General features: G+C 38.3%; 1 protein-coding gene across 5 annotated transcripts in view; it reads left to right on the top strand.

Moving 5' to 3' along the window:
• The window catches only part of LOC147650687 (uncharacterized), a 183,680-nt gene extending 167,926 nt beyond the window's left edge, over window positions 1-15,754 (top strand). For 2 of the 5 annotated variants that reach the window (XR_015275934.1, XM_086849553.1), the window contains one exon: window positions 2,042-3,839. Coding sequence is in view for 1 of the 5 variants with exons in the window: in XM_086849553.1 (XP_086705679.1) it covers window positions 2,042-2,231 (190 nt within the window). In the remaining 4 variants the exon portion in view is untranslated. Of the gene's footprint in view, window positions 1-2,041; window positions 3,840-4,065; window positions 4,378-4,539; window positions 4,696-4,769; window positions 4,856-6,985; window positions 7,105-7,395; window positions 9,386-13,858 lie in introns of those variants that run through there. The other 3 variants (XR_015275931.1, XR_015275933.1, XR_015275932.1) reach the window with 3 other exon arrangements.
• Window positions 15,755-15,986: the final 232 nt, after the last annotated feature.

The following is a 15,986-nucleotide window of genomic DNA, read 5'->3' as shown; positions in this document are numbered from 1 at the left end:
CTTTATTCCTACTCTTTCAGACAGCAGCCAGTGTAACTCTCCACGATTTTCACCGATTTGGAGTTGCCCATAAATAAGCACAAATCAGAAATGCAATGATTTGCAGTAACTCTCAGGCATTGAAAACACAGATCAACACCACCAGCATGGAAGCTTTTGAACATGTGCCTGGAAATTCCTTATTATTGTTGGAATCTTGTCCTTGAGGAGGTTTTGTCAGCCGTGGAGGGTGGCAGGAGGCTGGTGCAGCTGCTGCTCAGGTCTCTGTGTCTGCAGGGCTGGTTCCCAGTGGTCCCATGTGAGTACAGGAGAAGGAACCCAGAATGGTCTGGTTTAGGCTGATGTGGATTTTTCTAAGGTGAATCCTGATAGGCCAGCTCCTGCCCATTATTATTTATTGCCAATTAATATAGGTCTGATTTTATTGCCCTCTCACTTGTGCAAGAGATCACAATGCTCAGTGATACTGTTCAGGTGTCTTTTCCTTTACACTTATTTGCATAAAGGGTAAATTGAGTTTGATGTTATTCTGTGATTAGACATATTTGACTGATTCTTCAGCCACTTTTAACCTGTTACATGAAATATTTTCCAATGAGGCTGTTCACATAGAGTCCAGGAAATATTTAACCCTAGAGAAATTCCAAACATATTTCATACATTAAATTTAGGTTGAGATGTTAAATATGGTTTTATTTCTGAAATAACTTTTACTGAAATGAATTATGGATCAGTTTTCAATTTTTATTACCACTACAGCATTTTAGAATATTTTCCTTTGAATTCCAATTGTGTGAACTGAACTTGATGTGCACTGCACTTGATCCACACTAAACCAGAAACAAAACCCCAAATAAAACTGCAATATGACCATATCAGATGAAGATATTCCAGCCTACTTTAATTCTGATTTCAGTTACCTGGAAGCAGTCTACCCAGTTATATGTAAAATCTTAGAGGGATGGTCCATTGAGTCAATTTTTTCGTCTCCCAGGTAATTACAGCACTTGGTATCTTCATCAGGGAGTTGCCTACATTGAGCTCTGGGCAGAGCAGGGCCCATTTTTATATGTTCTTCTTATGTGGTGTATTGGCTGAATCAAATCTACTTCTCTGCAGCTTTCCCTCTGCAGCCTGTAACAAGCTAGAGGATTTGCATTGTGATTCCAATTAGGTTGAAATTAGTGTGAACTTATGTTCAGTAGCTGATGTTTAATGTATGTTAAATTAAGTGGGTCTTTGATAAACTGACTCTGAGGGGTGTTATGACATTTCTTGTCTGCATCCTACAACGTGATTGAACTGCAGTAGTACCATGTGATTAACAAATACAGTTCTATCTTGTGCTGTACCCTGCTGCTACAGGGAACCCACCAGATCAGCTTTTAAGGCAAAAATTGTTTAAGAATAAACAAACAAAGGCCTCAGAACCTAAAACCTCACACAAAATACACACACACACACAAAATTAGTTCCCCCCAGATAACTGAAACATCTGTCCTTACTGTTGCAGTAAGTAGCAAGGATCAGAATAATTTCCAAGTGGCATAGGAAATTAATTTTCTGCTTTATTTTTATCTATTTTGTATTTTCATTGAAACAAAGGGTCTCATGGAAACAACACACATTAGATATGCTGAGAAAATGCTTGCATTGCATCTTATTGGCAAAACCCCAAACGATAAACATTCAGTATTTGAGCCAGCCAGGTGTTGCAGGGTTTGGCCAAGTCCAAATCCTCCACAAAATGATCTATTATTTTAGCACTGGTACCTCGAGGAAATGCTGGTTTCTGCAGAACTGAGGCTCTAGCAAGAAATCAATAGGCCCTGGTGAGTGCAGGACTCACCTTTCAGAGGGTCTGTGTTTCCAAAACATCTCTCATGTACGGCTTTTGCCAAGGCTCATTTAAGCAGAAAACGTTTTCCTGGTTTTTAGGGACATTTTCCCCCTGAATGAAGTGAGATCATCTTGTCAAGAAGTTTTCTTCTGCCTCTGTTACAAGTGGTCCTGTTATCCCACTTTGCCTTTTTGTCCCCAGGTCTGCAGGAAGTGTGTCCAGGATGAAACAGAAGGAAGCTTTGGGCAATGGAGGAATCCCCAAGAAAAGCAATGGAATTTGCTGCAACAGTCCCTGGCCAAAAGGAGATGAGCAGAAACATTATGCTGGCAGCAAAATACTCAAGGATGTAATTAGCAACAGTGATAAAAGAACAGGCATGGAAACATGAAATTAAATGGAGCTAAGTGTGCAAACCTGCTCTTGCAGTGGGTCACTCAGTGATTTTCAAGACAAATGTGAGTGGGCAGTATCAGCTTTATTCTTAATTTTATATTCATCTGCTGGTCCTCACAGCAAATACTCTTGACTGTGTTTTCAAAAATCCCACATCTGTGGCAGATTGGCACTAGGAGGGTGTGGGGACTTTGGGGTCCAAGGTGTCTGTCCTGGCAGTCAGTCCTGCCTCCAGCAGAGGAGTGGGGGCTCATGCCTGCTGGGACACTCTGTGACACCTGAGCAGCAATTTTCTAACCTTCCCCCTTAGATGGAGCCAGGAGCCACCTTCATGCTTTAGTTTCAGATCACAGCTGACAAAGCAGTTTCTCTTTTATGTATTCTTCTAGTTAAGTTTTTCAGACAATTTTTAAAAATTGAAATTTATAGTTGAGCTTATCTTTGAAAAAACTGCTTTGAATTCTTCATAGCAGTCAAGTTGTTTTCCAGCATTTCTTTAACTATTTTTAAATTGATTTGTCTCACTAGTAAATATCAGTGATTTAAGATTTATGATTTTTTTTCTTCATTTAAATGTTTCTCCTAGGATTAAGCTTGAGATAAATCCTTTCATGTTGCTGCCCACTACTTGCATTCATGGGTAAATTAAACTGTCTGGTTCCTTGTCACTGATTTTTCAAATGTTAGTAATTAAAATTGCAGAAGTATTTTTAATGCCAAAGATTAAACAGATGTTGGTGGATATATTAGGTTTTGACAAAAGTTTGGCAGGTAAAATATAAAGTAAGAATAGCATTTCTATATTATTTATTTTTAATTTTAGCTTTACTGGCCTTTCAAGTGTGCTCAAAAGCGAGATGGATCATTAAAATGTTTGCCACAGTCTATTCTCATAGATTCCTAACACAGGAACATGTGAGCTGAGGAACTCATCATCTGGAGAGATGTGTGTAATGGCTGATATCAAACACTGCTCACCCATCCTCAGTGATCACAACCCCCTGAGAGCTCTCCCCAGTTCATTATATCAGCTGAAATTATTCTCTTCCTGCTATGATCCGGCTGCTTTGGTATTTTGTCTCTCCTGACCCTGAAGCTCATTCCTTACGCTGATTAATGTCTTCATATGGTCCTGAAACTCACTGCCCTGCATGTCTGCCCCTGCTTCTCTTATGCTGTTACCTTGTGAGTGATTTCTCATAATTACAGCACATTTTTGTGAAGACACATTGCCTGGTCTGTCCTGCCAGACACAGTCCTCAGAGTCTCAGTAGCTGGAGGGCAGCCAGGCAATATTTTGCAGCTGCTTTTGAAAATCCCAGTGGCTCAGACCTCAGTGATGTTGGACTCAGACATAACCAGATGTCGAGAATTCTTACCAGGCACATCCTGAGCTTCAAAATGTTCACAAATTCTTGTGAATAATGGTGCATCCTATCTAAAGGGTGCTGCTTTAATATCTGTTTTATCTCCAATTCATACTCCCTATCCCATACAAGTTTAGAAGGAAAAAAAATCTGCAAACCATCTTGTGCTCAACTAAATACAGGCCAAGTCTCATCCTGGTGTAAGAATGTTGCTAAATAAAAGCTGGTTTAATGTATTTCTAGCTGTTTGAGGTATGGTCCACATACTGAAATGTTTGCTCTTTTCATACCCTGCTATATCAACTGCCATACAAGGACCAGCAAATTGCTGATCTAATTCCATGAAATATCATGTGGTGGCTTCTCCACCCTTGGGGAATTCTCCTAGAAAGTCAAAGCTCAGCTGGAAACTATTTTTTGCTGTTGGAACAGTTGAAAGAAGCTGCCTCCCACCAGCGAGTTGAGCGCGTTGTGCCTGACAGATGTTTGCAGTGCTGCCTGAGAGCTGCAGGAGCTCACATCAGAGCCTTCTCCTGACAAAGCACATCTGAGTGGGCTCCTTTGTTTTGTGTCATTTGCTTTTCCACCCAATTTAGCTCATGTGCTGTGCTCTGTGCAGGGACATCCTGCAGCCAGCACCCAAAGCTCTGGGGGATCTCAGAAAAGGGTGCACAGGTCTCCTCTCAGGAGCTCTCTAATCTCAGTGCTGTGAATGAGACAAGTCATGTCCTCAGTGTCTGGTCTAGGGGAAGTGGCAGGTTCCTGAGTTGGAAGGTAGGATGACTTAGACTTTCTCTGGAAGTGGAGAGGTGAAAACCTGGGTTGCTCTGGGAGGCTTTTCAGCTTGGCTTATCTGTTTGTGCTCCTGCTCTCTTCTTTCTCAGACTGTTGGGTGTTTGTAATGGATGATTTTTATTTTTTTTTCCCTATTTATAGTAAACCTGAGAGATGAACCTGTCCTCCATTGGAGCCTGTGGGATTTTCCCCACTACAATGAAAACAATTGAAAAGGGCATTGTAAGGCACACTCCGCTGTAAAAATCATTTCCTCGCTGTTCTCTCAGATTTGTACTGCTCATTGGTGATTAAAATGTAAGTTTCTGTTTTGATATCAAAGTTAAAGCCAGTCTTTCTATGTAATTTTCCCTTTTTCAATGTCCTTACAGTGCCCTACTGCCACTCACATCCTGTCTTTCATTAAGTGTTCCACTGGCTTGCTGAGCATTGCAGAAGAGATACAGGATTGCCTCAGGTGAGTTTTAGTAGCCAGGGTATGGAGGTGTACTTGGGAGTCTGGAAAACTAGAAGAGTTTGACTTAATGCTTTTTATTAGAAACTTACTTTCTTGCAAAAAGTAGGATTTTATTTATTTTCCTTGCTTGGTGAGGGCAGGTCTCTGAAGTAAATGTGATGTGGTCTTCTTCAGTCAGGAGTTAACTCCAGGAAAAATGAGCTTCTTCCTGTTTCACTACCACTCTCATCTTGAGGGATCTATGTCTAACCAGAAATGTAAATATCTGCTTGCTTCCCCAGCTCAGTTTCTGAGAAATTTGGAAGATAATGTCTTTCTCATTGAGAATTTAGGATGTTGTATTATCTCTTAGATGAAAACAGCATCTGCAACTACATGAGCCGAAGTTCCTCCAGCATTTCAGCTTCCTCTCTTAGTAGACCATAATTTTATTTTAGGAATCAGTGAGCTGCCCACCCCTGTTCACATTGGGATGCAATAAGCATTTGATGTCTCTCAGGTGTGTGTGTTTGTCAGTAACACACACATGCAACTGCTCCTTGTGCCTCGTCTGACCCCCGAGTCCATCCATCCTGGCAATGTGTGTTAGTGTGTCACTACTGGCCAATGGCACTTCCCTTTTTCACACTCTGTGCCTCTCCCTATTTTTCATTCATTTTGCTTCATGTTAACTGTGTATCCTTAGCATCACCTCTTCTGCCTTTTCCTCTCTTTTGTTTATTTGCTAGTTATGCCCTATCCTGGCTAATTTCATTGTTTATTACTGCTGCTGCATTTATTGATGAATGGCTCATTTCATCCCAAACCACATAATCTGCACTCCTTCCTTTGCTGAGAACTTGAAAAATGTACTTGCAGAAATATTTGAGGATAAGACAGTTTGTGCACTTCAGGCCAAATTAGAGACACAAATCTCATCATCTTTTTTAGGGTGCACATCTAATACTTCATACAGCACTGGGGAGATTTATATCCCTGCCTCTGTTCCTCAATTAGGTCACACGTTATTCCTGATTGTATTATGGTTACTGACACATCAGTGCTGTTTTTTATTTTATCCTACCTTTCTTTTTAAGAGCTCTCATGCTCTGTCTTGCAAGTAACCCAATTAATGGCTCTACTACTTGTAATGCAGTGATAAAATCCCTGCTGCCTGCAGTGGGCAGAGGATCAATCCTTATTTCTCCTCGTCTTGATGTCCTTTTTCCCCACCTGGTGTTGGAGTGCTGAGTGTCTTGTTTGGCACAGTGGGTGGGGCATGGGCACGTCTGTGGTTTCTGGAAATGCTGCCAATGCAATTGTCACATGCTGCTACTAAATATTGCATTTCTGTGGGTTTGGAAAATCAAAACAACCACCTTCTCACAGTCTCCCAACTGCAGCTCTCTCTGTCAAGTCACTGAGAGTTTTTGAGATTTTGCTGCTTTATTTTTATGTCATAACCTGATTCCTCATATTATTAAAAAATAATCAACTGCATCTAGCTAGTACAGCTGCAATACAGTATATGCAGATAGCTCTACTGCAGGCTTAAAAATTTAAATGGTAAAAAATGAATAATGGTGCTCAAAGAGTAATGGATGTAAAGTCAAGCACTCATGGATAGGAAGGATCAGGATTAAAACTCCCACTTGCAGGCACCTTCTAGGATTTTCAGAAGGATCTAACCAGGTAAGGTATCTAGGTTCCATAGGAATGTATGAAATATGGTTTAAACCATTATGTACTCTTGAAAATGCAGTTATTGATTTGTATTTTTGGATATCTGTACACTTTCAAAAGTAACCCTGGTAAGTGGGAAGTCTGTGTTTAACTGGAAGTCAATGAGATTTAGCCATTAGTGATTTTGCATTAGTACTGAGCCCTACATATCTATGGAAAAAATAAATTCTGTAATACTAGGCCACTTTTCAGAAAAGAGGGACTTCCTCGGATTTTTAGGGGATTTCCTTTAGAACACAAATCTGAAAAAGAACAATTGGAGTGACTTAAAATATATAAAGTTTTAAGTTGTTCACAGAAGTGAGGCCATTAATGCAAAACCATCCAGTATATGAAGTTCTTAAAACATAAAAAGCAAGTGTGTTTTGCTTTTGAATGATTAATCTTAATCCAAATTTTTTTTTTCAGGTTAAGCATGAATTTTCTTTTTCAGTACCGTGCCAAGTTTTTGCTCTTTGAAGATATCATTAAAAACACCTCAAAGTTCCTCTGCCTCAAACAATGTTGTTTTCAGGAATTGCTTGAAGGTAAGCAGTAATGTAACTTTGTGTTATAAGGTGAATAACTAAGAAATGAGAAAAGAGATGAATTAATGTGCTGTCCATGAAATTAGCATTCTGATAATTGTTTGGTTTGTAATTATATTGAATTTAATCTGACAATAATACTAAGAAACTGTGGGTTTTAAAACCATCCTTTGTTTGGGAGAAAACTCTAATTTGTTTAAAACAATTCATTTGCATCTATGTTTTTTCTAAGATTTGTGTTGTTTTTTTTTTAATTTTGCTAAACCTTGAATGAGCTGTTTATACAACCAGATACATTAAGCCAGAGGATAATTCCATTTCAAGAGGAAGAATGAAGGACAAAGTTGAATGTGCACTGTTCCTAAGTTAATGGTTGCACAAGGTACCCAAGTGCTTTGTTGTTGTTGTCTCATCAACACGTGAGCTGCTTAGAATTCTTTGGAATGTACATCCCTTCTGAGGTGTGAAAGGTGATAACTATTCTCCATATTTTACTACTGATGGACCTCTCAAATGAAATGTATGTGCTGACATCTCTGTGCTTTGAAGATTTAATGATCTCAAATACTGAGAAAAAAAAGACTGACCTTGAAACTCCTATCCCAAAATTCCCTTTTTTTAGCACTATTGCTTTGCTGAATATATTAACTTGTGGAAAATCCCATAAAGGAAGATAATATTTCTTGTGCTATTATAAAGCTAAGTCTTGTGCCAGATAATTCCTAGTGAAACATGTTATTGAAGTGACTCCTGTGTTCCAAGGAACAATTTCTAATTAATGTGAAGGAGAAAAGCTTCAGTCTTAATGTTATATATTTTCCACCTATCAGAAATATTTCTGATTCTCAACTGTTGCTGAAATCAAGATTCTGACCAACTTTCATTGCAATTTATAGTATTTAGGAAAAGAAATACTTTTAGCAATTTGACAAGTATAATTTTCCCTAGAATGTGTTACAGTCATCAGAATGTCAGGAATTTGTTGAATTAAATAAATGCAATCACACACTAAACTTTTCTCTGGTGATTTCAGAAGACAGCTTTGCAGAATTTTGCTCTCTTTCTTCTCTTATTTTTATGCAAGTGCTGACAAGAGATACTGAGGGATTCCAGCAGCAAAGGTCTAGAGGAACATGGGATTAGTCTGATTAAGATTTCAAAAGATTGTCCTCCATGGTTTACAGAGTTACATCTATTTTTCCACTACTGCATGTTGGTTATTTGTGTGAAGGGAAACATTCCAGTAGAATATACAGAAGTCTGGACCAAAATATTCTGAATGTAGCAAAGGAGGGACTTAAAGCTCTTGCTCCTCTTTAGACCAAATCTAACTTGGACTTTGTGCTGAAATTAGTATTGTCATAAGGAAATCTAGAAAATCAACAAAATTGTTGAGATTTTCCTTTCAAAGTTGATAGACTACAAACAAATCTTGATCAACTTTACATGCTAGTCAGAACAAAACAAGGACAAGTAGAAAAAGAGCAGAGTTTTTTGTTGCTTGCATTTAATGTTTTCTATATAAGATGCTGCAAACAAATCAAACTAATATATTTGATAACATATAATCTGAAAAGGTAGATTGATTTGCCTGGAAAGAGGGGCTGTAATCTTCAGGAGTCACTAGTCCTGGAAGCAGAGACATCAATAATTTTATTACTGGATGCTCTTCCCCATTGGTAAACTGAGGGAAATTATAATTTTCAGAAAAAATTCACAATTTAAAACTGAAACTACACTTTTTCTACTGAAAAAAATCACATATTTTCATAAAGAGTTCAATGGTGCTTAAATTCATATGGTGATATCCATAAACATTAAGGTGATACTGCATGTTTATAGAAAGCAGATGAGTCAATCCACTCAGTGGGAAACACAAAGGGAAAATGCTCTAATACTTTAGGTGAATTGTAGGTGGTTTTTGCTAGCCCTGTAAAGTGTGATCTCTCTCCATATATATATGGATACATATTATGTATAAAATGTCTTTTTTTCTGTATGCAGATTGCTTCTGGTAAAGGCTGTTTTCCCACTAATTGCATTTTGAATCATTTGTTTTCTAGAATTTCCTAAAAATTATCTGATTTTTGGTAGTTGTTGTTTACAACTATGATAAAAGTATTTAAAAGTGACATTAAGCAGAACGGATCTCACTGGATTTTGTTAGATTGTTCAAAAAAGCCTTACTGTAATTCTGGCCTCTTGTGTAGTGGATGTGTGACATAGCAAGACAAAAACCCACCAATTTTTTCTTAAATAAAGAATCCTGTTGCATGATGCACGAATGAGTGTGATGGATAACAGCCAACACTGTTTGAACAATGAAGCTTTTTATATTGTACAATTTATGGTTCTGTTGATCCAGTTCATTGCAGCTTTTTTTCCCATACAAAACTAACTTTTGGGTTCAAATGTTCACCCTGATGTCAAGGTCTGATATTTTTATTTCTCCTTTTCTCCTAATTTTATTGATTTTTCTAGGCTAAGCATTCCATAAATTAGTTATAGTAAGAAGGCATATTGTGGAATGTGATATAATTGGCAACTGATTGTTGATGTAGGAGATTTATGTCAGCCTTATAGTAATAGTTCCTTATAATTGGAAACATATGTGATTTTTAGTGTCTAGACTTGGGACCTTTCCCAGGAAGGAGTTCCAGGTGGTTATCTAAGCATAATAGGCCAAATGGCTACTTAAAGGCTGCAGGCAGACATGAGAAATATATAAATGTTTCTAGCAAATGTAATTATTTCATAATTTGACATTTATAAATTGCCCTATATCAATTTACATCTGATGGTTTGACCAGCTGATTTGTTTTGTAAATTCATGTTAAAACCTGAAATTTGCTTTCTGACTGAAATAGAGTAAAATATACTTCATAAGTTCTTGATATACCTGGATGATAAAAAGCTTTTATCTATATCTTGTGCCTAATTTAGTTGCATTGATGTATGAATGTTTAACTTGAAATAGCAAATAGTAACACTTAATAGAATGAATCCTGTGACATTTGGTTTGGTATAGTTAAATTACCTGGCGCTTTGAGCTTTGTGTTTGTTTGCTGGTAGTCTGATTTCTGGAAGGACCTCAGAAAGGAAACATGTCTGGAAGTTGTAGAGCCTACTAAAACATGTGGTGATTTGATATTTCCTTGATCCCAGTTTGCCTTGAACATGCCTTGCACGTTAAAACATCCCTGGAGAGAGGGAAAGCACAGTTGGCTATCCCAGCATGAATACTCTGCAAATATTGTTCTGGGACCTGCACTGCCTGTGACTCACAATGAATATCTTCAGCTCTGGTTCTGACAATAGGAAATAGAAAAGAAAAGAAGTGACTTGCTGGGGCCTAACACTGGATGACTTGATCATTGTGGCTTGCACAGGGAACACGGAAGAGCCCACTAGAAGATGTGAAAAGTCCTCTCAATTCAGTTTTCATGTGCCAGATGGTTGTTTCTTGTTGTATTTCTTTTTTTTTTTAATCCTACCTGTTAAGATAGCAAAAAACAACATACGTTATCTGGCTCTGCAGCCAAGTGTGTGGTCCAAATTATTTTCACAGAATGCCTGACAGAGTCTGCTTGCTTGTCTGCCTGCCTCAATCATTTTTCTCAACTAATGAGAAAAATCTGCCAAGCATTGTTGGGCTAAGGCACTAATTATTCTCAAACAAATGTTTCAATTTTGCACAAGTCAGGAAGTGTCTCTGTTTTAAATGATTACATGCCAAGATGCCAGAGTAGTTAGACCAGTTTAGTTTGTCAATATGTCTGGAAATCCCAGAGGACCAAAGAGATGAAATCATTAAAAGCAAATGGGTCTTCAGTCTTAGGTGCTCATTTAAGAAATATTGCTGCAATACTTCTTTTCTGTGTATGTTCATTTTTAATGAGAATTAGTAGGTCTATTTTCCTTCTGGAAATGTAACTTCTTGTGATATTCCTGGCTGCTTTGGTCCTCAGATTCTCTTGGTTTTGGCACTGAATTAAAGGAAATTTTGTGACTAGTCACGCAAGACTGGCTCATCTAATCTCTTCTCAGATTTTGTAGCCTGCTCATCATCACCCTATTTAAACATTAAGGAAGTTGGTCTCTGATAGTGACAACATTGGAAACTATCTCCTTGTAAAACTTTCAGTTGAATTTGGCAGCTGGAAGAAGCTTGAACAATTTGAAGGAAGTTTACAGCTTGTTTTCCAAGCAATGTTCCACCCTTGGGCCTGAACTGCAACCTTCCCTACTCAGAGGTAATTGTGAGCTTCCAGAATAGCTTTGTCCCACCTCTGATCACCAAATGTTTAGGTGACATCAATTTGTGACAAGGCTGAAGGTTCTGATGGTTTGGTGTGTCCCTAGAGAGGGGACTGCCTCTGCTCAGCTGTACCTTTGCTCATGTGCTGCACTTTTGTCCTCTGCCTTTCCCACTGCTTATCCTCATCCCAAAATTGCTCCAAAAGCAGATAGATTGCCAGGTGTAGGGGGATCTCTTGGGTTTGCTTATGTTTGTACCAACAAAAATAAGAGTATTTAAGAACTATCTTCCTGCCTTTAAGTAGGGAGCTGCATCTTTTCAGAGAAAAATGTGTTTTAAAGATGATGAGAAATTCAGCAACTTCTTAGGGATAATTGTAGAGGTTTACTTGAGCCAGATCTTCAGTTTGTTTCATAGATGCATGTTGGATTAATTTGTTTTTAAAGCATATATATAAAGAGTAAAGGAAAAATTAAAGGATTAAACCACCAGAAAGCAGAACTTGGAGCATTTCATGACTTGATTATTTTCCAGCAGCCACCTTTGCCAAGGAAGAAAATGTGCCTAAATATTGTGGTATTTGTATCTCCTCAAACAGTTACTCATAAAGAGATAAATGGGCAGTAATAACATGTATTTGACTAATGGTTTATGTGTTTTGTTGTTAACACAGCCCCTTCTTATTTCAGGAGAAAATATGAAACCTGGTGCCTGGATACTTTCTGTCATTAATTGCTTATTGCCCTTATCTGTACCCACTAGCTTAATTACAATCTGTCTGCTTGGTGCATGGTGTGTGCTTTTTAATATGAATTTTGAGAAATTACTGGTAAAAAGGAGATGTACTGCATGGAAAAACCCACCCAGTCTGAGGAGCTGGGCAGTGCTGGCAGCTCCTGGAAAGAGCTGTGGGGCAGCAGAGGGGTGATCTCAAGTCAAGGCATTGCCAATAAAACATTCCTGGTTCTCAGTGCAGGGCAGCAAAAGCTGAATGAGCTGTGAATCCCAGAGTGTTCTCAAAATTCAATCCACAGTCAACTCCCAGGCAGCAAAGAAGGTTTTCAAATAATGGTGTTACATATTTTGAAAGACTTTCACTTTTCCTTTTTATTGCTTTTTCTTGTTCAGTCTCCAGTGCATTGTTATTTGCTAGATAATTATCTCTTTTGATTTTGAGGTGCTGGCTGTCCTTGGTAAGACCTAAACCTTACCTGTAATGTCAATTACTTTGTTTTAATCAGGAAATACACACTCCATGCAAACTTTTGATAGGCCTCTCTTGCTTTTTTGACTTGTGAGTGTGTCTGCTGAGAAGCAGAGCAAGAGGGAGGGTCTGAATTTGGTTTAGCTGCTCCAAGACCAGCAAAGACCTGGTGGAAGTGAGAATACCAGGACACCCAGGTGTGCCTGGACTGACTCCTAGTGATGCAATACCTTTGTAGGGGTATGAACTTCCCAGGTAGTTCTCCTTCCATTTTAAGGATGTTTCACGCATAAAAGAACTTTGAGCATTTTTGGTGTAGCAGGGATCCCATGTCATGCATCAGTTTCATCACATTCATTCTTGAAATACATTTTATGTCTGTTCACTTAATTTTTAGGAAGTTGTAAAGACACAAAAGAAGAAACTAAATGTTAATGTAGCAGTTTCTTGTAATGGATTAATTTTCATAAGCTAAAGCTGAATACTCTGAAATCAGCTTACATTGCAAATTAAGTGTTAGTTACCCCTTCAATTTCCTTACAAGCAAAGAGATTTTCTGTGACTGGTTCCACTGCCATTGACATTTTGGCATATTTAGGCTAATTCCAAATGTTAGTCCTTCTATGTACCACTACTACTTCTCTTTCCATAAAAATGTCCCAATTTACTTGATTCTCCTTTTTCTTTCGTGTGTGTAAAACTGAAATTTGAGCACACTAAGTTCAGCTGCATGTGCTTGTGCTATATAAACCTTTTTACATTGAAGTTTAGTTTTATAAACAACCACAGTTTCTTCAACTGAAAAGCTGTACTTTCCTCCCAAGAACACTTCCTATTTTGTCTGTCTACATGAGCTAGTTTGCAGAAGTGCAATTGAAGTCTAGTGGGAGTAGCATTCCATTGTAGCTACACAAGTGTTGCATTGTTATAAAAAGAGAAAATATTGCCATATAAATCCTATTCCTCTTCTTTCCCACAACTTGTTGTTATAATTCTACCTAATTCAGTAGAAACTTTATTATACTTAATTTTCTCTTTTTAAAAATAATAATTTCTCTGGAATTATAACTCCACCAAATTAAAAATGTTAAAATATGTGCAGCTGAAATAATGTGGAGGGTGTTTGAGAATTTTTAATTTGTTGCTTCAATTTGAAGGTTCTTGAATTGCCCTCTCAGCAGTTTGCACCTATTTGCACCTATTATGCAACCAACATATCAACAGATGAACTGATTTAATGTGTCTCATCATTTATACCTGAACTTTTTCTTTTTTTTTTTTTTTTTTTTTAGTGCAACCTAAAGGATGTCCTGATTGAAAAGAAGCTGCTGGGCCTCTGATTTGTTTTATTCTGAGCAGGAAATGTATCAGCACTGTTCAAGAAACCAGTAAATTGTTCTTTCCATGGTGCTTGGGAGGGTGATGAAGTGTCTTCTCAGGGGTCTTGCTCTTCAGTTATTTCTCAGTGCATCGGTAACGTCTGAGTGTTGCATCAAGTCATTTTCCTATGAGAGAGGAGCTTTCTCTTGCACAGGTTAGCCATAAACTCACCCTAAGGAGCTGGAGCACAATGAATGTGAGATTTAAGTTGTCAGGTACATGATTGCACATCCCACTAATCACATTCCTTGTGATGGAAAAGAGGGGAGACGGAGGAGATTCACTGCTCCAGCGAGACACCGGCATTGTGCAGGCAGCAGGGATAATTCTCTCTGCTCCCTGGTGCATTGGTGCTGCTGCTGCTGTGCTTGGCAGGAAAGCATTCAGCCTCAAAGGTTATAAAGTTTATAGCTCTTCACAGTGTGTCACTGCCTTACGTAACCCAGTAGGGCACAGCTATGGAAGGCGCCTTCTTGAAGAGCTTGTCAATATATTTTGTCATGTCAGGATTGATTGAACTGCAAACATAAGCTGTGTGTCTTAAGACAACACTTTTTTCTTGCAAAGTTACAGTGTGGAGCTAAATCTGCAGCTTGCTGTAGGTGCTTCATTCTCCTCCAGCAAGGGTCCTCCCTGTTTCTTTAGTAGGAAGCCTCTGTGCCCCAGCCTAAGAAAGGGAGTCAGTGATGCACAGGGTTTTGGCTGGAAGTGGATTTGGTTGCAACATGTAATTGAGCAGAGTGACAGAGGTTTTAAATTATGGAGTTGATTTTAAGAGCTGACACTGGCATTAAATGTTCTATATTTGGAGCTCCTGCTTTAGTGGCTAAAATGGACATTTATAGATAGAAAATGTGATGTGAATTCCCCTTGTGGGCTTGGCAGATTGGTTTGAGAGTGATTTCATTTTTTGTGTGTAATTTTCTTTTGGCAAGAATGAGTGCAGGGGGTGGTGGAGAGGTCAATTTGTCTATGTTTATAGGTGCTGACAGGTTTCCTGAGATTTAATTTTAAGTCAGCTTGTTTAAAAATTGCATGGCAATGTTTTTTTAAAATACACCATTGCCAGATTTTGTGTTGACTTGTATGTGTATACCATCAATTTTATGACACAAATTTGCTTTATTGATAACCAGTGTGTTGCAGTTAGCCAATAGCTAGTTAAATCTGAGCTTTCAAAAGTTCAAACTGTATTTTACAAAGCTACACATTCCATGGGTTTTATATGTTGCTAAGAGCTAGCTTATGCTTTTAGAAATTATCCCATTTAGTAAGGTAACTACCCAGTTAGTAGGGGCTTTTTGTGAATTTGATATTTAATGATAGCTTAAAAATTTGGGGGTTTCAGGTGTTTGGAAAAGAGCTGCTTTAAAGGTAGAAAAAGTCATTGTAAAAGTTTTGGTTATTTCCAAATAAGATCAAATTTGCATTATTAGGAAAAAAAAAAAGGCAAAAATAATTATTTATAGCAGCCTGCATTTAGAGTATCTTTAACCTCAAATATTTTCTTGTACCTTGCTTTCTGAAGTAGCACCTCTCACTTGATCATGAACTGATCTAAACCATAAATTAAGATTAAAAACAGTGCCAGTAATACTGAATGGTTACACTGCAGGAATCATAGCCAATTAAAATTGAGAATTTCTGAAAGGGGGGGATAAACTCTTAATTTTAAACATCACTGGAAAAAATTGCAGCCCTGATCTCCACAGGGAAGGAGGGGAAAAACATTGATTCAGAAAACATGTGCTGCACTCCACTGTATAAATCTGGATTTCAAAAATAAACTTTTTTTAGCATGCTTGAAAGTTGTTGCTGACTACTGCCAACTAGAAAATTTAATAAAGAGTCTAACTTTGTGCAGCCAAGCCAGCTCTGCAAACACATGCTTTCCTGCTGAGATCAGAATGAGCATCCAGCGCAGGGCGTGCGAGCCAGGCTGCAGGAGCAGGGCTGTGGCCATGAATCCCTGCGCCATGAATCCCTGCTCCATGAATCCCTGCTCCATGAATCCCTGCTCCATGAATCCCTGCTCCATGA

This window comes from Cyanistes caeruleus, chromosome 13 (assembly GCF_971803275.1).
Source record: "Cyanistes caeruleus chromosome 13, bCyaCae1.hap1.1, whole genome shotgun sequence".
NCBI lineage: Eukaryota > Metazoa > Chordata > Aves > Passeriformes > Paridae > Cyanistes > Cyanistes caeruleus.
Note: the sequence above shows the minus strand (reverse complement) of the source record. Positions and strands in the feature narration are given on the sequence as shown.